The sequence below is a fragment of the Strigops habroptila genome, chromosome 16 (genome assembly GCF_004027225.2).
Source record: "Strigops habroptila isolate Jane chromosome 16, bStrHab1.2.pri, whole genome shotgun sequence".
Taxonomy (NCBI): Eukaryota; Metazoa; Chordata; class Aves; order Psittaciformes; family Psittacidae; genus Strigops; species Strigops habroptila.
In genome coordinates this window covers 2,016,187-2,043,392 of record NC_044292.2, presented here as the reverse complement: position 1 = coordinate 2,043,392, position 27,206 = coordinate 2,016,187, and the positions used below count along the sequence as shown (strand labels likewise).

At 46.8% G+C, this 27,206-nt stretch overlaps 1 protein-coding gene across 16 annotated transcripts in view; it reads left to right on the top strand.

Moving 5' to 3' along the window:
- EIF4G3 (eukaryotic translation initiation factor 4 gamma 3) overlaps positions 1-27,206 on the top strand; it is a 151,040-nt gene that overhangs the window by 94,822 nt on the left and 29,012 nt on the right. For 10 of the 16 annotated variants that reach the window (XM_030507928.1, XM_030507940.1, XM_030507939.1 and 7 more), the window contains 8 exons: positions 2,429-2,537; positions 8,145-9,005; positions 15,247-15,335; positions 17,740-17,989; positions 20,188-20,345; positions 21,477-21,602; positions 22,726-22,836; positions 26,604-26,774. In XM_030507928.1, the coding sequence (XP_030363788.1) occupies positions 2,429-2,537; positions 8,145-9,005; positions 15,247-15,335; positions 17,740-17,989; positions 20,188-20,345; positions 21,477-21,602; positions 22,726-22,836; positions 26,604-26,774 (1,875 nt within the window). The remainder of the gene's footprint in view (positions 1-2,428; positions 2,538-8,144; positions 9,006-15,246; positions 15,336-17,739; positions 17,990-20,187; positions 20,346-21,476; positions 21,603-22,725; positions 22,837-26,603; positions 26,775-27,206) is intronic. The other 6 variants (XM_032920328.1, XM_030507934.1, XM_030507936.1 and 3 more) reach the window with 2 other exon arrangements.

The following is a 27,206-nucleotide window of genomic DNA, read 5'->3' as shown; positions in this document are numbered from 1 at the left end:
TTGAACACTGCCAGGGATGGGGCAGCCACAGCTTCTCTGGGCACCCTGTGCCAGCGCCTCAGCACCCTCACAGGGAAGAGCTTCTGCCTCAGAGCTCATCTCAGTCTCCCCTCTGGCAGGTTAAAGCCATTCCCCTTGGCCTGTCCCTACAGGCCCTTGTCCAAAGCCCCTCTCCAGGTTTCCTGGAGCCCCTTTAGGCCCTGGAGCTGCTCTAAGGTCTCCCCTTCAGGAGCCTTCTCTTCTCCAGGCTGATATTATTTATGTTTCTAGCTGAATGCTATTTTTCATGATGTATGTTTTGCTGGGAAGGTAAATAAACCCCAGGACCACAAATGGAGTCTGGCCATGGTATTTACTCACCACTCCCTAACACAGAAGATCACCTTAGAAAGAATAAGAAATGCTCTCTTTTCCTGGGGAACCTCTTCTAAGTATCAACGAGTTTGTCACACTTTGGGTTTCTCAGTCCACAGCTGCAGTAGGATAGAGTAACACGGAGCAACTTCTAGCATCGTAAATCATGAGAGCAGTTTCAAGTGGGGTTTTTCCTTGGAAAGTCTCTGAATGCTCCAGTTTGAAGCCACGAGCCTGGAAGGGTCAGTACTTCAGTCCCATTTCTATTACTTTGTGATATTGTTCCACAAAATAAAGGAGTGTTTTCCAAAGTTCTTAACAAAACCTGTTTTCTGACCCAGGAAGTTTCTAGGCTTACAGGCTCCTTGTCCTCTAGTCTCGTTTGGTCCCTGGCATTCTCATCACATTCCCTTTTTTCCCCACTGCTTTCATCCATGAGTTTTATATGAAATGAAACAGGATGAGGGGAAAGCCTTCTCCAGACTGTCTCATGTGTGGAACTGTGTTTTCTTTGGCTTCCTCCCATTTTGGCTGGAGGTTGGGATGCAGTTCCTCATCCATCCTCCAGCCGATCTCTTCGGGCTCCTTCCAGGAAGAGGAGCAATCCCAAATAAAATCTCAACCCTTCACCCCACTTGCTTAGATCTCTATTTTTCCAGATGTGCTTTTTCCCCAGTGCTCCTTTACCTTTCTATGTCCTGAAATGGTGAAAAGTGGCGTATTGAAGATAATTCACTCCTTATTCTGCACTGTTCAGATGAAATAGTCGGAAATGGGAAGAAAAAGGAGTCCCAGGAAGAGGAGCAGGTTGCCAGAGAGTTTCTCTTTTTAAGGGAATATGTTTTGCATGGATTTCTGGTAGCCTCCCCAAAAGAAGGCATTAGACATCCATATCTGGGGCACTCAGCTTTATTTTGATTGCTCCAAAACCCCTTTTCCTGTGGATGTTCTGCACAGTTGGCATGGGTGAGTGGCTGGATGAGAACAGGCACCTGCGACACGCAGAGTGGCTTCTGCTTCAGAGTATTAACTTGAAATTCAGCCCCATTTACATCCTCAGATGGTCCCTGGAGTATGTTGAAGGGGGTTTTGCAATTGTGAAGAGTTGAGTTTGCCCCATCTGCGTTCACTCAAACGTACCCAAGTGCTTCACCTTTACCTTTGAGTGTCTTTGGTGCAGTGACTTAGTCTTACACAAGGTCTTCCTTAAATTCTGAGATAAAATATAAGAGATTTTTTTTTGGTCTTTATGGAACCTTTGTGAACACAAGTGAGGTGTTTGTCTCATTAATGGTGGGGACACAGTTAAGGTCTCTGCATCAGGCTGTGGCTTTTTCACTCTTGTGACTTTGTTGGTCTTGCAGTTTTATTTCTATATATAGAAAACCTCAACCTCCCTGTTGATTGGGAGCCAGCTCCTCCTGCTCTCCTTTAGGTTGATGGTGACCCAGCAGGCACCATCCCTCTGTCTCTTTGTAGGTGTCAGATGGTTCCTTCATAGAACCACCAAGGTGTAACCAATACAGATTCTTTTCCTATTGAGATAACAAGTTACTGTGTGTGCATGGAGATACATAAACACTCTTCACACACATTATCTGTCTATAAATAAATACACAGAGAAATAAATAAATATTAAAATATCTAAGGTGTTTGGAGTAACTGATGAGTGGAGCAAGGAGTGGAGTCCAGAAAGCAAATGCAGATTACACAGGGGTCCAGGAGTCCTGGTGTGTATCCAGCTTTTTGCAGCCTACTCAGAGGAGCATTTCTCCTGCTCTTGCGACAAGCATTTGGAGAATGAAGTGTGTAAATAACTGTGCTGTGCTGTCTCCTTCTCATTGTTGTTAACAGTAATTGTCTCTCTTTCCCCTTTTCCTGCTGCCTTTTCCTCCCTCCCTTTCCCATGTACATTCTGAATTCATTCAATCTGTCTGGTACCTTCTCTCTTTATTCCCTCCACCCTTGGTTCTTCTTTTCTATCCCACCTTCTTTGCCACTTGCTTGTGCTCCACGTTGCTGGTTCTTATGTTCACACGCTCATTGTCACCCTGTTTTGTACTTCACATCCCAGCAGCTGTCCAGCCAGGTCCCCGAGCACAGCCCTGTGGTCTATGGGACTGTGGAGAGCACCCACCTCGCTGCCAGCACCCCTGTCACTGCGACTAGCAACCCGAAGCAAGGTTTGTTGATGGATATTTCCTATTTCCTCCCTGATTATTTTTAGTCTTTTTCATTTTTGTTGCCTCCTTTCTTGTTTTAGTTGGAGTATTTTTGGCATGGAGACAAGCACTCAGCAGAAATAGGAGGGGAGGGACGACTTTGCCTCCACTGGAACATTTTAACAATGTGTTGCTAAGGGAATTAATTGAAATTTGCCAATGTGAAACCAGTTAAAAATAATTGTAGTTGAGCTTATATGTCCTAAATGTTGTTTCAGAGCATCTAGAAGTGAGAGCCTCCTCTTGCCCATGTGCCACCCTTCAGAAACAAGCGTATTGCCAGCAAAATGCTCTTGGCCAGAGAGGTTTTAGATCATTTGGACAATTAGCCATAGGTATGGCATGTAACCAGAGCGTCATATGGCTCCTCCAGAGCTGCTGCTATATCTTGTCCTGCAGGACATGGGCAATATTCATTAGAAAAAAGACATATTAGTGAGCTAACTTTGCTTAGGAAAAATGGCACGGATGGAAAAAGTTTCTCGAAGTGATTACATTTCCATCTCCTATCCAAGAATATACATTTGAAGGGAGGTTCTTTTACACGGTTCAAAGGAAAAGTGTCCCAGGAGGGAAAATGGAACATGTGCCAAGTCTCTTCCCAGACTTTATAGCCACCTAAAAGCCATTAAACAGCAGTGGTTAATGAGGTGTGCGCTGCTGTTGTGCTGACAGAGCCAGTGTAGAGATTCAGGCTTGGCACCACCGCTGTGTCCTGGTTCTTCACCACACTGCAGTGTTGGAGGTTCTGCCTCTGAGGTATGCCCAAAGGAGAAGTGCCCTTTCACTCGTGAGGAAAGAGGGGAAGATCTGCCTCTGATGCTTCAGATGTCCTAGATCCAAACAGCAGCATCATTGCTGCTTGGAAGTAAAGGGAAGGATCCCTCAGGCTCATTTGTATCATTCTAAAATTAACTGGAAATGTTGCTCCTTTACAGCCAATAGTGCAGACTTTAGGGTGTTCCCTCAGGGAAGGTTGTTCCACGGATATGTTTCTAAACTGCTGCAGTGTCTAGAAATGGTTGAAATGGAAGCTTTTGGATTCATAGAATCCCAGACTGGTTTGGGTTGAAGGGACCTTAAAGCTCATCCAGTTCCAAACCCTGCCACAGGCAGGGACACCTTCCACTAGAGCAGGTTGCTCCAAGCCCCTGTGTCCAACCTGGCCTTGAACACTGCCAGGGATGGGGCAGCCACAGCTTCTCTGGGCACCCTGTGCCAGCGCCTCAGCACCCTCACAGGGAAGAACTTCTGCCTCAGAGCTCATCTCAATCTCCCCTTTCGTCTGGTGCCATCTGCCACGTGAAGCAGGACTATGGCTTTGTCTAGTTGTGCAAAACTTGGATGTCTCTGTCACCTAAAGCATTGCGGGTAGGTTGAACACCCATGGGTCACTGGTGATGGTGCTGGCTGAGCAGGACTCACAGGCTCACTCAGCTCTGGCACAGACGCTCTTCCCAGTCCATGTCGTTGTTCCCCCTCTGCCAGGTGCCCACATCCCAAGGGATGTCTCCGAGCATGCCAAGGTGCGTGGTGGCACTGGGACATGGACAACTGATGTCCAAGGTGCAAGCACCAAAATACATCTGCCCTTTTGAGCACGTTAATGTTGAACCTTAAGATCTAGCACTTTACTTCCCAGTATTTCACCCAGTGTATGAAAACTTGTATTTCCAGGACAGGTGGGTTTTCTCTCTAACTTAATCCCTTCATATGGAACTGTAAGTAAACTGGATGTGGTCTTTATTTAGTTACACAGCTCTGACAGTGCTGGGTTAACTATAAATCAAGGCTTGAACTGGGATTTAGCGCTGATGAGCTTTCCTGTGTTTATATCCGTTCCATCCCAGAAAGAGTCAAACATTTGTTCAAGTCCAAAAATTGCTCAAGAGCACATTTATGTGAGCACAGCAGAGCAAGAGCACCCTGAAACAGCACCACGAGCACTCAACCATGGCCTCAGGCTGGGGGCAGCTGAGGTGGGATTGATCACGGCACAGAGCAGAGGGAAGGGGAGGGAACTTTAGATACCATTGAAATGATTTCTTTAAACCAGTCTAGTGGCACGTCTTTCCAGAAATAATAATTTCTCACTTTGTGCCTGATGTTGGGATTTTTGTTCCCAAATAAAACCAGGCATAGATGGGGTGCATGGTTTTCTTAAGCAAACATTGGTTAAAACCAGACTTGTCGGGTCCCTTAAGACCTCTCCACCATGTTAATCCTCTGGATTGCATCCTCCCTTGTGCCCTTCACTTCAGGCACTCGTTTGCATCAGTTGAGGTTTGGGATAAAGCTGTAATTCCAAGTTTGTGGTATTCAGTGATCATTCTGCAGTTATTTATAACTGTGGCCCCTTGGCTGGCTCTGGGATTGGGATTGGAGCATATGTGGTGCTGGCAGCCTGGCTTCTGATACCCCACTGTGAGTGTCTGCAGTCCCCAGTGCTTTTGCAAGGCTGGATTTGGGATTGCGTTGCATTTAACATCCTTGTGTTTTTTCTTTAAAAGACAAGCATTTGGCATTTGCTGCTTTTAAAGCAGCTTCTGGCTTTTCAGGCTTCGTAGTTCCCATATGATTTGAACTTTGCTACTCTAATACCTTGAGAAGGAGCATTATTTGGGAGGAGACAGGCAGCTGTCATTCCTAGAGATGCTCCTGGTGCTTATGTATCAGCCAGGCTGCAGAAGGTGAGGATATTGCTAGAGAATCCAGGTCAAGCTGGTGGCAGACGGGGCAGGAACCTGGCTGAAGGCCAGTCGTAACGGGGTATAATTGTGCATGAAATCAGAGTTGTCCTCTTTGACTCAGCTTCAGGCTCAGTGCGATGTTTGGAGTATTATCATTGCAGGGTTTTAACTCTTAATAATTGCTGCAATGGACATGGAGAATGTGTGACACAGTTTGTGGAAAACAGAGTTCCTGAAGCCTGGAAAGCCTCGAGCTGCTCCGCTGACAGCAGGACTCTAACATGTGCTCCAAACGCTGCCTGCGAAGCCGGCGGCAGCACCGGGACAGAGCATGGAAAAATGGCACCAAGCCCAGCGATTATTTCCAGATAAACAAACACCACGAAGCAGAACCCAATCCCTGTGTCCAGTGAAATCTTCCCCATCCACTGCTCCAGGCAGTCTCTGCCACCACGACCACCCGGCAACCCACCTTCCCCTTGGGCTTTTATGTCTCTCTATGGAGGAGGCTGCAAGCATCTGTCCTGCTGAGTTGGTCAAAGTATTTCTAATGAGTAACTTGGCCAGATCTCTATTGATCAAAAATACCTCCTGATGGAGCAAACTCTGCTCCTGATCAGCCCAGTGCTTCCTGTGAATACCTTCTAAATATAATGTCAGGAGTGATCTTGGCATATTTAGAAGGGATCTGATTCACTTTGGATGAATTGCGTTGATTTTTGTTTTCCCTTCCCAACTGTATGTTGTTTCACGTGACACTTGCTGTCATAGCTGGGCAGGGATGAATGTTCCTTTGCCAGGACTTGGAGAGTTGTCCTCCATGCTGGTGGTTCCAGTTAAGCTTTACTTCTCTTTAACCAAACCTGCTTCTTGCTGTGCTGAAATCCCCCACCTCAAATTACTTGTCTCCCTACTTGGATTTTGCACACACAGCCTGTATTGGTGGCTGATACATTGGCCAAATAAGGTGCAGTTGGAGGAAAGTGTGTTTGGACACTGATCTAAAACGCAGTTGTGTATTTTTGCTGCAGTTTTTATCTCTTGGAATGTTTTTCTGGACACTTCAAATGCCTTCTTTTTGTTTTGGAGCAATCTCAGTTGACTCAAGGGAGAGAATATCCAGGCAGTTGTTTACAGCGAGCTGTAAATGTCAGGAATGCTGCATGAGTTCTGCAAAGGATATTCCAGAAATCAGAGGTGACACAATTTCTTTTCTAAAGCAGTTCCTGGGTCCTTTTTCTTCCACAGAGCCTTTGGAATCAAGATCAGATGTTGGGATACTTTCTCCCATCTTTTCCTTCGTCATCCTCCTCCAAAGTTTTCTCCCTATGTGCCTCATTAAGTTGATAAACTACTGCTTTGGCTGTGGTCCTCCCTGCAGTGCTGCTGGGGCTGTTGATGGCTGGGAGCAAAGTTCTCCGTTGCTCCAGCTATTCCTGAAGATGGGACTTGATGCTTAGCAGTTTCAGCTGCGTTCTCCTTCAAAAACCCTTTCCCTTCAGCCTGTTGAATAAGCCCCAAATGGAAAGCCAAAAGAGTGGGAGAAGACCAAGGAAAGCTGTACCTGAGTTTTAACTGACTTTTGATTATAGGATCATAGAGTCATAGAATGGTTTGAGTTGGAAGGGACCTTACAAATCATCTAGTTCTAACTAGATTTGGGGTTGGATGTGGCCTTCAGTTTCCTAATCTGAACAGCAGGGTTTGTGCCTCTGGCTTTTCCAGAATTAGTTTTTCCTGTTGTGGCAGTGTCCCAGAGGAGCTCCCTGTTGCTTCAGTGCTCAGAAAGCCCTGGGGCATTTTGCATTGATGGGGCAGAGCAGAGTTCCCCGAGGCCAGATAAAGCTGGTCTTGTAACAGTGGTTAGAACAGGGCTGTTGGGTCCAGTACGTTGCCTTTGAGTGTCTCATGTTTGCAGAGTTGTAGCATGGAGGCAGTTCCCTAAGCAAGGTCTCACAGTCTATGTCCCGTCACCAAATCGGAGGCAGGAGAGTGTGTAACAGAGATCCTAAGTACTTCTGTAGGATCTTTTAGGATTTTGGCTCATACTTTATTCAAAAGAAGTGGGAATAAATGTGTTAAATGGAGTTGCAGCCCAGGTTTGGGAGCTGCATGGTGGTTTGGTACTGTAAAGCCTTTTCGTCATCACAAGATCAGTGCAGGGACTTCTCTGTGCTCAGTGTGTTGGGGTTCAGTGTCACACATGCAGATACCTTTTCCCACCCTGCTTGATATCCTTGGACCACAAACATCAAGAGCTGATGATGCTGTTGTTTGGTAGCAGCTGTGCTTAAATCCCTTCTTGGTTCTGCTTTCTTTGGGAAAAGTTATCTCTGCTGAAATTTAGAACAAAAAGAGAGGATGTGTCCTTTAGTCTGATGTGCTGATGGTGGTGGAGCTGAGGAATAACAAGTGGAAAAATAAACTCAATGCATCCCATGTGTTCATAATGGCACAACACGTGGCATCTGTAAAAGAATGGCCCATGTCTCGGGGTTACAGCCGCAGGCTCCTCTGAGGCAGAATCCAAGTAAAGTGGTTTTTTGTCTTTTGTAATTTCTGTCAAGAAAAATTCTGTTTTCAGCTGCAGAGCTTCTGCAAGAAGTGCACCTTTTGTAACATTTCCCAGGCCTGTTCTGTGAAGGCCATTACATTCAGAAAAACAGAAGCAGTGGTTGTGTTTGAGACAGGCTTCAGGCTGCCTGGACCTTCCCTTTACCTGCAGGGTTAACTTCAGGTGCCTCTTGTGGCTTCCTTGGAGCTTCTTGAATGGAAGGCAGGATGCAGGTGATGGGAACCAGGGGGGCTTAGGTACAGCAAAGGAAAACAGAGTTGCTTTGTTGTTTATAACATTGCCTTTTTTTCTCTCCTTTCCCAGAAGAGAAGCCAAAACCAGACCCAGTATTAAAACCTTCTTCTCCAGTCCTCAGACCAGAACCTACTGGGGAGAAAAAAGATCAAGCTGGCCAGACGACCGAGGCCACCTCAGTGGAAACCCCACCAGAACTTCCTCTTGCTCCATCGCCAACCCCGGCCGCTCCCATCGCAGTTGTTCCTGCTGCTGCCACTGCTGCTGTTGTCACCGTTTCTAGTAAACCCACATTCACAGCTGACTCAGAGGAGAAATGTGAACTGGCTTCCCCAAAAGAGGAGGCAATGCCTATATCCAATGCCACACCATGCACGGACACATCAGACCCTTCGCCAGCAGAAGAGGCTGATGCCGAGGTGTGCGAGGAGCCTAGTAGTGTAGCATCTAGTGATATTCCAGTGACTGCTAGTACTAATCTAATTAATGAGGTGAATGGAGTTAGTGAAAAGGTAACTGCTGCAGAGAGCGTAGTAGATGTAGCCCAGACGGAAGCTGCACCATTGACTGTTGAGTTGGAGACCCCCGAAGCACCTCCAGCAGAAGTGGAAAGCGTGCCATCTTCCAGTGCCCTTCACGCTGCTCCCTCTCCTCCTCCCACCCCACCTCCCACCCCTCCACCACCATCTCCTCCCAGTTCGGTTGCTGCTGCTGCTGCTGTTACCACTACAACTCCTTCTCCACCTCCTCTCCCATCTCCTAGTGCCCTCCCTGTTGTCCAGGGAGATTTAGAAGGAGAGGAGAGCACAAGAACTACTCTTAGCGAAGAGGTAAAAGATACTGAAAAGAAGGAAGAGACAGAAGCAGATGGGCAACTGGAGGAGAGCACGGAGGCTCAGAGTTTAAACTTGAGCAAGAGTCCTGTCCCAGGTAAGCGTTGGCACTGTGGTTGCGTGCAGTGAACTGGAGGATGAAGGAAAGAGATCTGGGGTGGTTCCTTCATCAGATGGTTTCCATTTCTATCTGCCAAAGCAAAATCTGATCGTGCTGCATGACTAAAACTCGACATTTCTGTAGCTGCCTTTGAGAATCCAGGCTGTTTCTCTGAGCCTTGTCAGCTGCCTTTGGTTTCAGTGTCCTCTGTCATTGCTGGGTTAGCATTGAATGGATTCACGTAGACCTCTGTCTTTTTTTTTGTTGTATTTTCTATAGAAAACTGCTTTTTTCTCAGGACTTCCTGGAAATTATACTGGAAACCAAGTTAAATCAATCAATTTATTGTATTTAGCTGCTGGGGCGAGTGTGACAGTGGCTGTTGTGCACACTTAGCAGTGTTAAAGCATTTAGATGTGTCTCATCTTTCTTTCCCCCTTGTTTTGGAGTCCTTTCAGAGCTGGGAAACTGAGGTGGTTTATTTAAATATATCCTTGGAATTTGGTGAAGTTTGGTCAAGAAGCAAAGGAGAAACAATAGGTTGGGATTTGGGGGGGGGTTGTTGGGGTTTTTTAAGTAGCATTTAAAATAGGGTTTGGGGCTTTTTCAGTTTATTCTTTTGTAAGCCAGCCCTGGATGTACACTGGCATCAGGAGCATCTCGAGCTACTCTCTGCTATGGATTAAATTAAATGAAAAGCTGAGCTTGGCCTTGTTCCATATTTGTGTATTGCTGTGCTAGGTCAATATGCTGGACCTTAAATAAAACCCAATATCTAGAGAAGATCAGAAAGATCCCTTCACTATAGCAGCCACAGGGGGGGTTTCTGTTAATCTTTGTCTATTTTTATTCTACTCGGGTCATTTCACTGCTCTGGCTCTTGCTGTTCTTTCAGGCTGAGCCACTTCATAACACAAATTAATTTCCTTACAAAGCAGGGAAATGGGACTTTCTGTAAATCAGGTTTTACCCAGGCAGGCTCCAGCTTGCAGTATTAGTGCTTGTTCTGTGATGGCCTGTAGTTTAGATGAAGAAAAGCATTTTGGGCTTTTAATTATGCAGCAGATGATTTTTAATGCTCTAATGTCATTAGGCTGGACAGCCCACATTAGCCAATGCATTGGCTTTGGCAACAGGGAAACAAAGATTTCTCAAGTCATGTACAAGATCGCTTGAAACTCTGATTCCTGTTAAAAGCTCAGTGCTTCAAGGGAAGCAAAATACCCTCCCGAGTCATTGTTGGGTGCTTTACCCCATCTTTGATGACATATAACTGTATTGCATTGCTCTGCTAAGCCTTTTTTGGGCCATACTTTCCCAATTCTTCCTTGGAGAGGGAAGAGAGGTTTAAGTAACATCATCTGAAGGTGACTGCTCACTCAGGCGTCCGTCTGGGCTGAATGAGGAATTGCAGGTCTCTGCCATACACTGGAAAATACAGATGCTGAGCTTCAGGAGCAAGGAGGAAGGGCTATTATTGTTCTTGTTTTCCCCTTGGACTAAAGGCCAAGAGTCTTTTCTGTGATCTCTGGAGATACAATAGACATTGGGATAAGGGAAACCTCTCAAACACGTGCCGGTAAGCGTGAACTCTGTGACTTAATATTTCTTCAGGGGTTCCAGCAGGAGTGTGTACCTTCTGCAGAGCAGCTTGGCCACAAATCATAGACTGGTTTGGGTTGGAAGGGACCTTAAAGCTCATCCAGTTCCAACCCCCTGCCACGGGCAGAGGCACAGTGTTGTTGAGACTTGTGGTATTCCATATTTTGTGATGGAGGCAACAGCTTTTCAGGGATGAATGAAATTATTTGCTTGTTCCTCAAGCGCTTTACAGAACACATCTTTTATCTAACAGTCAGAGAAACAAGACCTTCATGTTTTGCTCCATCAAGCTCTGTAGAGAGAGAGAAAGACCACAGCGGCTTAACATCTTTAAACATCTTTATTCTCCAGCAGTTCTTTTTTACAGCTCAAGAAAAGGAGTTGTTCGGTGTTTGCAGGAGGAGCTGGGTACTAAGCAGAGCTGATGCGATCAGGATCCAGGGGAACCTCTGCTCTGTCTTTTCCACTGGCATTAAGACTCCACCAGATTTCCACGGTTGGAGGATCTCTGTTCAAGCCCCTCTGTTCTATTATTCTTATTTTGCAGAAATTGGAGTGTGCTTGGTTTTCCTTTCTATTTTACACTATATTCTATCTACTCTTACTTTAAGTCTTAAGTTGTCTTAGCCTGCACAATGAAGATAGCAACTTCAGTGGCTTAGTCTCCGTATCTGACAGTAGTTCATCTGCAGCCTGTTCATCAGCATCATTGCTCTTGCTTCTAAACCCCTACAAAATGGGGAAGATTTGGTGAGTTTTGGAGCATTAAACCCCTGAGAACTGCACTTTTTCACGCTGCAGGCAGCACGTTGTACCCAAGTGTCTGCTTTCCTGCTGCTGAGGGTGTTTCTGTTCCAAGTATTTGCCAAAATATGGGGTTAGGGGAGACATGGTCCCACTATTGCGAGTGTGGAGGCTGCAGGTCTTGTTCCTGCCTTCTCAGGAATGATTATCTTAGGGTTTTCAGGATGGGCAGAGCTGTTGTATCTGCAAAGGGCAAGAGCACACAGCTGTTAAAATAATTAATTCCTACTCATGTTCATTACAAGGAAAGAAAATACAGATAGTGTCAAGAGAAGAACTCAGCTCAGCCTGTGATCCTTGCTAAAACATTGCTCCAGTTAAAAGCCACCAACAACAGACAGTTGCTTTTGTTAGTAAATTCTGGTTTATCTCTGGTAGCTTTGGGGGCTGTGGTGAGAGACCAGTGTCCTCAGGGAACAAAACTGGAGAGATTTTGTTGGAGGAGTGGGAATTTCTAAAGGTGTCCCTCCCAGAGACTCAAAGCCTTGAGGACATGCTCTGAATGCATCTTTTGATATAACCTTTCTATTGTGGCTATTACGAGAAGCAAAGAGGGAAACAGGAGCCTGATGTCTGTCCCAGGCAGAACTCCGAGGAACATAGGAAGCCAAAAGAGCTTAATATGTGTTGAATTCCAAGGGCTGTTTCTTGCAGAGCTCATTTTTAAGATGTATTTCAATATAAAGTAGCCCAACCAGCTGCACGTCCCAGGGTTTCTTTGCTGTGGAGGCCGTAAATGAGCAACTTGGGGTAGTAATTGGAAATATCCTGGAGAAATATCCCCAGCACCCGGAGCCAGAGACATAAATCAGGTATCGCCTGTTCCTTGATTTGCTGCCACAGCCCACTGGAATACATGTTCTTTCCCAAGAGCTGTAAGGGGATGGTGAGTCTTTGCTTTGGTTTATAATGGCACATGGGCTAAAAAAGAGAAATATAAGAGCTGGTATTAATTTATGCTTAGCAGTTGGCACCCACATCAGAGAGGAGACTGTCTTCTCTGCCTCTCCTGATGGGTTGTGGGCTTGTGGGGGGGATCTCCTGCAGAAAGATGTTCTGCTGAAGAACATGATGTAGCTGGAGAAAAGGGTTGAGGTAGCGCAGATGAGAGGTCTCATGAGGAACCCCCCTGCAGTCCTGATCCAGCTCTGGGACAGCAGCACAAGAGGGACGTGGAGCTGCTGGAGCGAGGCCAGAGGAGGCCCCGGAGCTGCTGCGAGGGCTGGAGCAGCTCTGCTCTGGAGCCAGGCTGAGAGAGCTGGGCTGGGGCAGCCTGGAGAAGAGAAGGCTCCTGAAGGGGACACCTTAGAGCAGCTCCAGGGCCTGAAAGGGCTCTTGAACCCTTGCCTAGAGCCAAACTGGACACTTTGCTCTACAGCTTGTGGAGATTCTTGCAGCTGAAATGCCATTGCCCTGGTCAGGTTTTGGCTTTGGGAGGGTTGGCACCTAAACTCACATTAATTTTCTAAGCTTACATTAATGTGAATTCTCCTGTTGAGTCAGTTCCTGTAGCAGAAATGAAACAAAATCTGATGTCTGCTGTTTTAAGAGGGGAGAAGTTGAGCAACGTCTCAGAGGTCTCGCTGGTATACCCCAGTCAGCTCTGAAACACGGCCGGGTGTTGGTACCAGGTACAGGCTGCACAACCAGAGGTGTCTTGGGATTCAAGGCAAGTGTCTGGCCAAGCATCCTTGTGCAGGGAAGCCCCAGAGCAGGAAAAGGATCTGGACTAAAGGCAAAAGCTGCGAGGCTCATTCAGGAGGCTCGGCAGGATCACAGCTTTATATAGCTTGCTTCTGCCAAAAAAAAGGTGGAAAAAATGTATTATTGAGAAGCAACAGTGTTAACATCCTGAGAGTTGAGGAAGTCACACCCTAAACCTTTGCCAACCCCAAATCCATGACCTTGAGTTTATTTCTGTGTATTTCAAAATGAAACGTTATTTTACACTGTGGATGTTTTCCATAATGTAGTTTGAGTTTGAGCAGAGTGAAATTTTGTCAGATAAAAAACTTTGGAGTTAAAAAAAACCCGTCCTTTTTGGTTAAATTACTTGGCTATGGCAATACTTAGGTCATTACTGTGCAGATGTGACCTCCTCCTTGAAGAAATCCTCCAGAAGTGTGGAGGTGGCACCACCAAACAAGACATCGCATCGTGGGCTCCGTGTCCAGCCTTAAAGCAGCAGGTTGACTTTTGAAAAGCACTAAATTTTCACTAAATTTTGTCAGATTTGTGGTGGAGGGAGCTGTGGAGCCTCACTTAGGTCCTTGCTTTGCTCAATCACAGAAATCACCACTGCATGGATACCAGCTCCTTACGCAACCTCAATTTCACCCCAATTTCACCCCAAGATGACGTGAAAAGCTTGGCAGGGTGCCGCGGGCTGCCATAGCCATGGTAGAAGCTGATCCCTGGTTGTGTAAGGTGAAGCTGTTTTGCCGTCTATGCCCACTGGGCTGTTTCTCTGCTCCTTTGAGCCCTGTGAAGTTCAGGGTTACTGCTGGGGCTCTGTTCTGCTCTTCAACCTCCACATTGCTCCATAGGGTGCTGCGATGGACGGGGATGCAGGACGAGGAGAGACCTGGATGATTTCTCCAGCTCCTCCATGAACCATCGGTTCTGTGAACGACCTGATGATGTTTGAATATTTGAATTAGACTTGGGCTTTTTTAATCAACCTTTGCTTTTGTGGTGTTCAGCATGAAGATAAAAATCTCTTATCAGTCATGATAGCTCCTGTTGCACCTTGGGCTGGTGCTGGCATGCTGATGGTCATGATTTCCACAGCCACCAAGTCCACTGTCACCTTCCAAACAGGAAAACGCTGTTAAGAAGCTGCTGAGGCTCCTACATATCCTTTGGGGCAGTGGGAACGTCACAGATCCTGTTTCCTCTGTGCCCATAGGAACGAAGCAGGCTGTTATTAACCCTCTTTTCATTTATCCACAGTTGAAGGGCCTTTCAGAGTGGTGTTTTATTGTGATAAAAGAAGGGCACGCTGCGGTTTGCCACAATCTCTGCTAGAAACCAAAGGCTCGAGCTGGAAATCTGTTTGCAGTAAACTTCAGTCACGAAATCAGTTCTCTTTGTGCCCTGTGTTAAATCTGCATCTGGGCCTCATACCACATGTTAAGCTGGTGGCACTTGCAACTAATTACAAACATGTTGGATTAATGTTTTGTCTCCTCTTAATATATTGTGTGGTTTCTTTTACCCTTTGAGGGAGAGAAAAGTGATTAGAGTAAATCACTGCTGATGTTAGGAATATTACATGGTGTTTTCTTCAAATCCAGGGAAATAAATGCATGGTGGAGTTGTTAACCTGCTTTTAAACTGAAATCTAAATCCAGCTCAGGAGAGCCAGTAATGCAAGATGGGAGGAGTTGTCCTTTTGAGTGAGATATTGGAAATCTGGGGCTGTCCATGGTTATGGTTTATGGTTAATATTGTAACTCTCATAATATTCCTTGGGAAAAATACATTGAGAGCAACCAGCACTCTCAGCTCTTTCAAAGAAGTTCAGCTCCGGAAGGATTTCTTTTGCCCTGCATGATCCTTACACTGTTGGTAACAAACTCTGTGCTGTCACAAGTAGCATTTCGAGCTTGAATGAGCAGCTTGTAAAACAATTACCCTGTTTTAATGTCCTTCTAATGATGGTGTCATTACTGCATTGAAACAAAAAGTGGTTTTATCTGAATCCTCCCAAGGCTGCGACCACTTCCTTTGCCTGTATGGAAAACTGGTGTGTGAGAGGGCAGAGCATCACCCCCGGCCAAATTTGCGCCATAGCATTGAGTGTTGTAATGGATGTACATTTACATTGCAGCCCAAACTGCTCTAACTGCACCAAAGACGTGGAAGAAACCAAAAGACCGGACCCAAGCCACTGAGGAGGCGATTGAGGAGGAAGCAGAGGTAAGAGGGAACCACAGTGCTCCTTATCCAAGTTCAATGATGAATTTGCTCTCTTGAAACTGTATTTTAGAGATGTTGCTTTCTAGTTGTCCTGCAAGGATCCAGGGCAGATTTCGGGGCGGGGACACCGACAATGATATTTCCTCAGCACCCTTTAGGTAACTGGGTTTAGTCCATTCCTTGTTACAGCTCTTAAGTTTTCTTTGCTCTTGCCTGATTTAATAACTCCCAGCATTCAGGAATATCTAACTGCTGTCCTTCCAGAGAAGGAAGATGTCCAGCAGAGGCCACCAGGATGATGAGGGGTCTGGAGCATCAATCTTAATGAGGAGAGACTGCAGGAGCTGGGCCTGTTCAGTCTAGAGAAGAGCAGGCTGAGAGGGTATCTCATCAGTGCAGATCAATATCTCAAGGGCGGGTGCCAGGAGAATGGTGCCAGTCTCTTTTCAGTGGTGCCCAGCAACAGAACAAGGAGTAATGGCCATAAACTAAACCACAACAAGTTTCACCTCAATACGAGAAAGAACTTTGTTGAGGGTGGCAGAGCACTGGAACAGGCCGCCCATGGGGGTGTGGAGTCTCCCTCTCTGGAGACATCTCAAACCTGCCTGGGCACATTCCTGTGGGATCTGCTCTGGGTGGCCCTGCCTTGGCAGGGGGTTGGACTGGATGATCTCCAGAGGTCCCTTCCAGCACTAATGATGTGATTAAGGATGAGACCAAAGTGGGGTTGAACCCCTTACACTGCCCCGTTTGGGTGCCACCACCCTGACATTGGGCAGGTTCTGTGCACAGTGATGTCACAGTGATGTCACGGCCAGGTTAGTTTTCCTGACGACCACCTGATGGAGAAGCTGAGAAAGGAAAACTCTGAAGTTTGCAGACAAAACCACCTCGACAGCAATTAGATGAGTAATGAAAGTCTCCATTGCTGCTGATCCGGTAGGGATATTACTCCAGGGACTTCTTGGCTTAATATCCTGGGTGAAATTGGGGTTAGAATCGATCAGAAAGGGAGTAAGAGGGTAAAAATGTTGAAGCTCAGCCTGTCCCTGCACAGATAACAAGTGATGTTGGCCAGATGTGATGCAGGGATGATGCTTCACTCCAAATTTTTCTTTGTTTTTTGTTAGTTTCTTATTCTTATCTGCCATTTCCTCCACACCTTGCCCTTAGTGCAGACATTACTGAAGCTTTCTGCTATAAAAGCCTGTTGTCACAGAGTAAATCTTGAGTCCAGTGTGGTGCCTCATCCTTCGTGTAAGCAAGTGCTGGTAACATGATTTGCATGTAGAAGTGCCTTCCCCTCTGTTTGGGGGGAATAGACACTTAAAATGCTCACGTGCAGGGTATCATGCAGTGACACTTGTCTGTGTGCAGCGGAAGAGCTGATGGTTCGGTCATCCAGAGAAATTAAAAGCATCCCTGTGCTTTCAAGCCAGAGAGTGAAGGTTGTTGCTGGGGCTGCACCCAGTTTATACTCTCTATGTATCACAGAATCCCAGACTGGTTTGGGTTGGAAGGGACCTTAAAGCTCCTCCAGTTCCAACCCCCTGCCATGGGCAGGAACACCTTCTACTAGAGCAGGTTGCTCCAAGCCCTTATGTCCAACCTGGCCTTGAACACTGCCAGGGGGGCAGCCACGATTGGACTTGATGATCTTAAAGATCTTTTCCAACCTCATGATTCTATGATTCTGTGGTCTTCTACCACGCACTGATGGGATGTGCTGCAATGCTGCCTTTTCACAGACTGCTAAAAAGGGATACAAGAGGAACGTTAGTTCTGCAGTGCTGATCTTTGGCTGTCGTTGTGAAATCAGCACTGCAAAGGGCGAGACAAGTCCAACAGAGGTGTTCAGCAGAAGGATAGCTGTGACCACTTTGTGTCTGTGCTCCTCGTTGTCAGGTTGGACGGGGCTTGGAGCAACCTGCTCTAGTGGAAGGTGTCCCTACCCGTGGCAGGGGGCTGGAACTGGATGAGCTTTAAGGTCCCTTCCAACACAAACCAGTCTGGGATTCTGTGAAACCAAGCACAACGTGCCCCGTAAGAGGGGTGCTGAGCTGCAGGAGGGGAGAAAAGTGAGGTTGGCTTTCCAGGCTGGGGATTGCTCATGGCTGTGGGGCTTAACAGTTCCTTCCATCCTCTCCCAGTAGCTCCTGGGGGTTCCATGGGCAACATGTCTCTCCAGTCGCACTGTTCATTATCGGTGGGTTCTCTCCAGGAATGAACCAATAAATCACCCGGTTGCTCTGTGGGTTGTTCCATGTCACTGTTCCAGATGTGTGTGTATTCCCGTGACACACAGAAACGCTGTGTGAATAAATAAGAGCAGTTTCAAGTGCTTTGAATCTTGGCGGGGTGGTTTTAACGAACCTTCTTGTGTTTCTATCTTGTGCTTCAGCCTAAAGTAGAAGAGGATCTTTCAGGTGACAAAGTACTTGAATCCGACCAGGAGAAAATGAGCCATGGGTTTCAACTGGAGAGAGACCCCTCTGAGCTTAAAAAAGCGAAACCTGTGGAGGAGAACGGAGAGCAGGAAGCGGAACCTGTGCGGAATGGTGCCGAGAGCATTTCTGAGGGAGAAGGAACCGAAGCAAACTCAGGCTTCACCGAGAGCTCTGGCGAAGGGCCAGTGTACCAGTATAAACCAGGTAAATCCTGCCTCGGACTCCTGTGAGCTCGCTTGGGTTTGTACCTCTCTCCTTTAAGGGCCGTGCGTTCTCCCTATGGAATAAAGGATGTTTCCTAGAAAAATACTCAGCGTTTCACTGGGATCCACCACTCAACAGGCTCCTCCCTTTGGGGGAGCACAAGAGGAAAGTTGTTTTTCTCTTGCTGGTGGTAACAAAGAGAAGAGAAAATTCCCACTTCCTTGAATTTGTTGCACTTGAGGATGTTGGCTGCAGCACAGTGGAAACGGTGGTGAATTGGTTCCCATGTGATTGACAGCTGAGAATGATCCAAGAAATTGCATATAAGTGGATATACTCCTTCAATAAGAGATTTGAAAGTTCTGATTGGGTCCTAAATACGAGTATGTGTGTTCTATAGATTTAATTTCCTGGGTAAACTGTTGCATAGATCTCCAGGTTTCTAGAAGAGTAAGGAAAGGAAAGAGTTTGTGGTTTCATCCAGGCTCTGCTATTGAACTGTGAGAGTGCAGTTCTTTTGATGAAATAATCCAAGTGTGGGCTCACAGGATACAGTGCTTTCCTTGCTGGATATAGAGTAGCCGAGGGGTGGTTTTGTTATTTATTAAGATATTTAATTTGTAGACCTGAACCTCTATTAATTTACCTCATTAAAGAGACCTTGAGACCGACTTCTCAGTTGCTACCAATTTTTAAGCCATTTCTTATTCAGGTGAAGCTCCCTCCAAATAAATTCGTCATTTTCTTGGGAGCCCAGAAATTGAAGAGTATAAAACAGAATAAGGAAGGACCTTTGGAGCCTGGGGGATGAGGTATTGGACAAGGAGCAGCACTGTTAAGTGATTTCACTGTGGTTGCAAAGCAGCCCTGGCTGCTTGGTGCATTGACCCTCGATTTCAGCTCTGCCCTTTCTAAAGAGGGGGTGTTTTTGCCTTTTGATCAATCAACCATGGGAGGAATTGTGTGTTCAGTCCCGGTCTGTGCCCTCCCTGGGGAGCCAGGGCTGCCTGTGACACTGCCCAGCTGCTTTTCACATTAAAACAGCTTCTTGAGAACCTTCCAGCAGAAGGAAACTGTACATACAAACTGTTTCTTGGTGCTGTCAGTGCTTTTCCATGATAAATGGAGGGTGTTGTGGCACAGCAGATAGGCAGCTGGCTGGGAATTCTGGCTGGGGCTCCAAACCATTTTCTGCACCACTTTATCCTGAAGCTCTGAAGAAATAAAACTGCACAGAGAGCTTAAAATTGTGGTTACTTTTGTGTATTTTTGTTTCCAGTTACTAAAACCGATCATTGAAATAAGTTCCTGTTTGTGACCTGTGCGGGGATGAGGATGGTGAGAACCCAGAGACCTAAAGCTGGTGATCAGGGACTGAAATAAAGGAATAATAGAATCCTTTAACAGCAAACCTGAACTGGAATAATGGGAAGTGATGCCATTGGGCACCAGAGCAGTACAAAGGCAGCATCTTGTACAGATGTTTTCCTTCAGAAGGAAAGGGGCCCCCAGCACAGGGGCCTGACAAAGCCAACCTGGCTGCCGAGCGAATCCAGGTTTGCTTTCCTAACTCCAAACTGTGCAGCCAGGAAAGAACATCCCATCTTTAGGCTACCAGATGCTCATTTCCCTGGTGCTAGAATGGCTGTAGGTTTACATTTTGATGTGCATCAGGTGAGGTTCTCCTGTAGTTCTCCTGCCTGGAAAGGAGCAAAAAATGGGTGAAAAGTTGGAATTTCAGAGCGTGGCCTGTGATTTTGTGTTTTCTTGTAGTTCCTACTGTTATTTCCAGCATGGGTTGTTAAAGGCTCCGTGTTCTCATGTTTTCAAAGGATATTTACATAAAACCCCTACTTTAACTTCTGCATTTTTCACCCCAAACCTGGGAATTGTCCCCGTTTCATCGTATCACACAAGAGTGGAATTCAGAGTTGAAATGAGATGACATAGGTTAGAACCAGAATTGGTGATCAGTTCCGTGTGGGGTTACTGCTGGTGTTGGCAATATGCTCCCCAGTGTTTGTGTTCCTTTATTTGATGTGTGTCCTCTCCTCGCTGCCTTCAGAATGAAAATAAAGCTGAATTAAAACTTCCCAGGCAGCTGTAGCAACCTCTTCCCTTTGGATTTAGTGGAGACACGTCTTGGAGAGTAGAGGGTTTGGTTCCTTATGAATCTCAGGCATCTTCTCTCCTTATAGAGCAGTGGAAGCCCCTGGACCCGGAAGGGAAGAAGCAGTACGACAGGGAATTCCTGCTGGATTTCCAGTTCATGCCTGCCTGTATCCAAAAGCCGGAGGGGCTGCCTCCCATAAGCGACGTGGTTCTCGACAAGGTGAGAGGAGAGCCGATAAAACAGGTACGTGCTGTGTGTTTAATCCTTAAATAAAAATCCAAGTGCATGCCTTGTTCCTGGACTGTTGTGATGCAGGCTTCTGTTGGGAAAGGGAAATACTTGGCTGATGTCACATCACAGAGGTCTTCCAATAGAGAGCATTGATTGATTGCCTCTACTGATTCCAGTAGAGGCATTGGTGCCTAATGAAAGTGCACAGATGGTTTAAGAACTGAAGCATTTTTAATGGTCTCTGTCTGGATTCAGTTATACTGGCTTGTTATTAACATTTAAAATGATACAGCCGTGAAGACCTAAGGAGCAAAGCAAGACTGTATGGAGAGGTGGTGTCTTTAAATAGATCAATTCTATGGTTAGGCAAGCTTTTGGGCAAACTCTTTGGTCTGAAACAGTCATGTCACTATTTGTGGGCTGATCTAATAAAGCCTTGGCTCACAAGCAGTTGTGTGATTTCTGTCCAGCCTTATTAGAGATGTGATTTTCCCTGCTGTACGTCTGTGCTTACTGAAATACTTGTTATTTCTGAAGTGCTGACACCAAGCCTTTATTCTCCTCTAAGTGAGGACTATGGAGTTCATTGATTTTGATGTAACCACTACAGACTCACTCTTGAGGCTCAAGCACAGATGAGGATGTAGGTGATCCTTGTGTGCAGAAACGTTTCCACTCTGAGTTTCATACCCAGACAAATTGTTCCCCAAGTGATTTCATCCTCCTACTAGTTCTCCATGATGGCTTCTCACTGCTCTGTCTGCATCTGAGCTTCCTTTGCTCGCTTGGCCATCTGTCTTGTTAACACAAAAGACATTTGTTTGAGGGAAGGTGGCAGTTTTGTGATCCTGAACCAAAGCAGGCCCATGTCAGCATTAATTTTATCCTCCAGAGTCATGCTCAGCCTTGAAATGTCGCTGAGCTCCTCAGGAGCCACCTCCAGAAGATGTATTTTACATTAAATTCTTATGTATAGTGTAAGTGTGGATGCATAAAACCTGCACGGTTTGTTAAAAGCATTCATTTAGATGCTAAATATGACTCTTATGGTTTAGCAGAGATTGTCTGTAGACTTGGATGAACTCTGTGCTGCAGCACCCGCTGAACAGGTCCTGTTTGTGTCTGTTCTGCACCACGATGCAGGTCAATCAGCCAAAACTGCCACTGAGAACTCTGGACCCCCGGATACTGCCTCGAGGACCAGACTTCACACCAGCCTTTGCTGATTTTGGGAGGCAAAGCCCCGGGGGAAGAAACGTGTCTGGAAGTGTGAGTTTACCCCAACTTGCTAATTTAAAAACTGGCCTTAACGCTGATGAAGTCCATCCTCAGGCTTTTGGGCCTCTACCGATGCTCCGGTGGTTCTGGTTGTGTCAGGATGAATGCCAGGGTGGTGGTGTCTTGGCTGTTGTAGGCAAATTAGGAAAGCGTGGTGGATGGTTTGAACTGGTACGTATTGGTCTTCAATGGATTTGATCTCCTTCCCCTTTTCCATGCACGAGAGGTGTGGAAACATGTTTCCACGCTGAGGACCCGGCTGTGGCACGTGTGTGAACACACGTTTCTCATACAATAACCCGGCGTCGGCGTGTGTCATCACAGGAGTCTGTTTCATAAAACATACTGACAGAGCAAAGAGATCTTACTAACCAGAAAGAAAAGACAAGAATACACAATATACACAGCGCCTGTGTTCCTGCTTTCTCTGTGCTTCCACGTGGTGTTTCGCTTTGGTCACTTCATTCCTTGTTTTCCTGCCTTTTCCTCTGTTTTTCTTTCCCTTTCTTGTCTTTCCCCTGTGTCTGGCTTTGCCCAAGCTCTGAAATCCCTCTCTGAATTCTTCCTTCTTGCCTTTGCCATCTCTTCCTTGGGGGGCAAGTGCCCCCCAGCATGGTGCCACCCAGTCAGCATGGCTGGAGGATGGAGGCTGCTCCATTAGGAGCAATCATGGAATTTTCAGCTCCCTATTAAAATACATCGAGTGTCTCCATCTAGATGTATCTATTGAGGTAGCCATCAGTTATCTTTCAAATCTGCTGGTTTTGGAAGCATTCACTGAATGACCTTGACTTCCAAGTGTGCACATTTCCTGAGGCTCGGAGTCAAACCCGGTGATTTTGAGCTGCTGTTGTATTTCTGGTTTGAGAGTGGTCTCATGGCCTGTGCCTCGGTTTTTGGGGTGTGTGCCTATGTCTTGGAGTAGCTTCGGTGCCCTGGTTCCTCTCAGAGCACCACTGGCTCCCAAAACCTCAATGCTGTTGGAGGTCGACTTCGCTTCCTCTGTTTAGGACTTGGAGGTCGTACTGTGGCACCTTCTCTCCTTTCATGCACTGGATGTCCCGAGCCTCCCGGCGTCTCGGTAACGTCCCTGTCACTCTTTCTCTTTCCACAGGCCTGCAAAGTGCAGAGCAACCCTGGATTGCCTTCCCTGGCTCGGTGCGGGTCCCCAGCATGCCCTCTCTTGGTCTCGCCTCACCCACCATTGAGGAACCTGCCGCTAGGGGTAAGCCAAATCCCCCCCTCTCCCCCCCACATCTTTGCACCTTTTTGTAGAGTTGTCTTTCTCCCTAATGCCCACTGTTGATAAAGAACCACTGGCAGAAAACTTTACAAAAAGGTGCAACCTTGTTTAAAAACAAACCGAAACCAGACTTGCATTGTACCCCTCTAGGCAGTCTTCAGTGGTGGGTGGGACATCACCAGCTGAGGGCATGCTGGGACGTTGGCCTGAGCGGGATCCGCGAGGGGTCTGCACTTTGCAGACCTGTGGAAAGGGGGAGACAAGGTAAGTCCTGCTTACCCCGTTCATTTGGAGCATTCAGCACATAACATACATCCTACATTTGCGCCTTCCCGGAGTTGAGCCTTCCTTTGCGTTTTTGTCATGGAGGGTGTGAAGGTGACGTGATTTCACCAGCCCTGTGGCGGTGGTGGTTAGGGGACGAGAGAGGGGTTTCAGCCCCGAGCAAAACCAGACCTTGTCTTCTTGTGAAGCATGGCAAAACCCTGCGTGTATGCTGCCTGTCCACTCGGTCATCCCACCTCTGCACAGGCCATGCCCATAAACCATTAAACCCACTGCCTATCGCTCGCCCTCGAGGTGATGTTGAGCAGCTCAGCGCTAACAAGCTTTCGGCACCTTGAGAATCTTTTGTTTTGCTTCCTTGGCTTTGTCTTCATTTCCTTCTTTTTTGCTTAAATGTGTTGTATGACTGTGTTTAGAACTAACAAATGTCGCATCAAACACCACAAGGGGTGGAACTACACAGGAACAAAGTGGAGCTCATAAACACATCTTGATGTGGACAAGGAGTTAGAGGAGTGCAGTGGGTAGTAAGTTCAAACACAAAGAAGTAGGGTTGGAGAGGACCTGTCGGCCCCATGCACCGAGGCAGAATGGGGTGATGGGAGCTTGAGTCACCTCAATACTTGTGCTTCCCTGGGAGGCAGAGTCTCTCCTAGCAACCAAGCTCAACTTCCCCTTCTGTATTTGAAGCCTGTTGCAGAGGGAGAAGCAGTTCTTTCACTTCTTGGATTGTTTTTAAAGCATTACTGTGACTCGTGGCCTGAGAGTGGAAATGGACCTTGAGAGAGAGCAATGGGTTGTGCTGTGTTGCTGTGAGTTTTGGGCTGCTCTGCAGGAGGCTTGTCCCTGTTTCTTCCTGCTTTCCTTTTTTCCTCCCTCTTCATCCAGAAGACAGGTAATCCAGATGGATGCAGTAACATCTGGTGATCGTTTCTCTGTGCCTTTGGTGGAAAATACTATTTAAGTGCAAGCTGTAGCTCTGTAATCACAGGTGGTGCAGACCCACTGTTGTTTACTTGAGCTGGGTTACAAAAGGGAGGCACGTCTTTAACTTGCTGCCTTGTAAATCTGGAACCAAAAGACCCCAGATTTTTTCTGTTTTAAGTTTGATCTGTGTATTATTTTATTACACGTTCAAAGGAGGCTCCTGTTCACTGCCTTTAAAACCTAATCCCACAGTTTGAACCGAGTTTATTCACAGATATTAAAAGAATACAATCCTAAAGGAAGTCTTTGTTCTGTGAATGCAGTTGAAGGTCTGGTCTCGAAGGCAGCCAGGTTTGAGGAGGCTGTGACATGCAGCATGCTACACAAGATGATGCACAAGTGCTCCTTGGAATACTCTGTTTTAGGAATAGTCACCTCCCTCAGGGAGGCACGTTTGCTCTACAAGCCAAGGCTTTGGCTTTCCTGGACCCGTATCCCAGAAAGCTCTGTGCCCCTGGGGCTCTGTCCTCACACGCTGTGGCCCGGCTGCAGTGGGAAGGTCCTGCAGAGCAGAGCTGCCTCTTACAGGAGAGATGGGGCAGCCACAGGTTCCCTTTCATTGGCTTTGCCCGTGTTCCTGGGGGAAACAAGCCCAAACACTTGGATTTCGGGGCCTGCTGCCAGTCTGGCTCTGATTCCCACCCTTCCTGTGGGCCAGGAGCTGTGTGGTGAGGTCTAACACGCGTGGCTGAAACCAGTCACTTTGCTGTTGCATTACTGTCTGGTTTTCCAGCTGGAGGGAAGTTTCTGCTTTCCACAGCCATACGTTTGCAGCATGGTTAGAACTTGGGCAGCAAAACTGTGTGAAATGGCATAAAACCAGAGGTGGGTGTCTCAACATCCAAAGCAGACTTCATTGCGTCGTGCTGGTGTCGAGCAAGGGCTGTCGACACCAGCTCTCAAGCTGGTGGGAGCAGGACAGATTGGTGCTTGGTGCAGGAAGGTTCTAACACCCAAAAGCATCGTGAAGACCCCCTGTTCTTGCTGGTTTGTTCCACTGTTGGTTTCTCATGAGTGATGGACTCACACAGTTGCGTTACAGTTACGGCTTGCGCCCAAAAATGATGTGATGGGTTATTTCTGTGTGTGCTGCTGGGATCTGGACGGAGCTCTTGGTGATGGGGCAGCGTGGTGACACACCACACCATGTCACCCTCTTGCATGCATCATGCACAACGTGAGGTTGTTGTCTTTTGACAACATCTTAACTCTGTTGCTGTTATCCCATAATGAAGCTCAAACAAGAGCTCCAGCAGTGGTGGTGATTGTGTTTGCATTCACCCACAGCACACGTTGACATTGTCAAAGCCAAGCAGTTCACATTGCAGATACAAGCTCCTGTCTTTAAGGAGGATTTTGGCTTTTAATAGTGTAAAACCAGGTTTGGGGCTGATACACGACAAAAGAGGCACCAGCTAAGAGCAGTTTCCTCCTGTGTTCAGTGAAGCTGAATAACTGAGCTGGTTTTGCCTCTCTGATGCTCATTGAATCCCTTTGTTGAACAAAGAAATGATTTAACGGCCCATCTTTCACGTGGAGGTTGCCCACTGCCCCCTGAGGAGATTAATGACTTCTATGGAAAGTAACAGGGTTCGATAATGGAATTTTGTTGCTGCACTAATTTTTACATTGAGGTTGGACATTTCTAATGAATGAGTTCAGAAATATGAAAGAGCACGGGGGAGGAATAACCTGGCAACATTGGTGACCTTTCATCCTTAATCAGAAGCTCCCAATGATGAAGAGGGAGTTTGGGGGTGTCTTGTGCCTATCACTTGTACAGCTGATGAAATACTCCCCAGTTTTGGCAGGTTTTGTACCTGATTTGACTGGGAGGAGCATCGTGTTATACAGGATTGCAGAGAGGTGCTTGATGCTGTTTCAAACAAAGTACCATGTGTCCCTTTCTTCTGTGAAAATACAAAGGCTTTGACCCATATCTGTTAGGATCCGTGTTTCTATAGTGCAGGAGCCACAGTGGTGCTCCGTTCAGTGTGGTTTGTGTCATTCCTGTCTCAGAATGGCTTTGTTTGAGCAATCTCCAGTAAAACTTCACATTTTCAGCAGAGCTGCTGATTTATCTTTATCTAATTGCTTGGGATGTTTGAAATACACCCGTAAGGACTTACTAATCCTTAAATACACCTTTGCTGTGATGTTGCAGTTATGCAGTTTCTGGCTTTCAAGAGGCTGCTTTGGTCAGTCGGGTTCAGTTCTGCTCAAGCAGCGTCTGGAGCATCAACAATGCGTGTAGGCCATGGTCATCCCTTGTCTGTTTTGGGGCAAAGCTGCCTGGGAGAAGCATGTTTGGTGTCTTCATGTTCCCTCTGACCAACCTGGAGCAGTGTGTTGCGTCAGAGGGAGTCCTCAAAGGTCCAAGGAGGAGCTGCTGATTGTCAGCGTTGGCGTGTGCCCTGGAGTGTGTTATCGAGGTGTGAGCTTAAAAGGGGATATAACAAGGAATGTTTTTGTCCTAGTTGTTGAATGTTGGACCGAGGAGATCGCAGCCAGGCCAGAGGAGAGAGCCCAGGAAGATCATCACTGTGTGTGTGAAGGAGGATGTGCACCTGAAGAAGGCAGAGAATGCATGGAAGCCGAGCCTGAAGAGAGAAAACCAAACCGAGGACCCAGAGAATGTCAAAACCCAGGTGAGAGCGTTGGTGAGAGCTTTGGAGAGCACAGCAGTGTGTGACAGCGGGAGGGCGGGGATTTGCTTTAGCTGTTGTGTAAAAGACCATGAAAAAGGGCAATGAATTCCAGATTGAACCACAGCTTTCCCCTACCTGGATTGTTTTTTTCATGTGTTTATTCTTGACCTGGAGTTTAAATGGCAACCCTGTCTGTTAAGGGACTCTCAGTAGGAAACACCAGACAACCTACTACCTCTCCTCCAGGATTGTTTTTCTATTGCTGCTTTACTAGAATATTTCTGTCTCCATTCTAAAGCAAACAACCTCAACCTGCCAGCACAGAACTGGCTTTTTATCCCCTTTTAGACTCAGCAAGACTGAGATTCCTCTGTAAAGTTCCCTCAGCTCCTCCTGGCCGGCCCAACAGCGTGTCTCTGTGTCTGTCTGCCC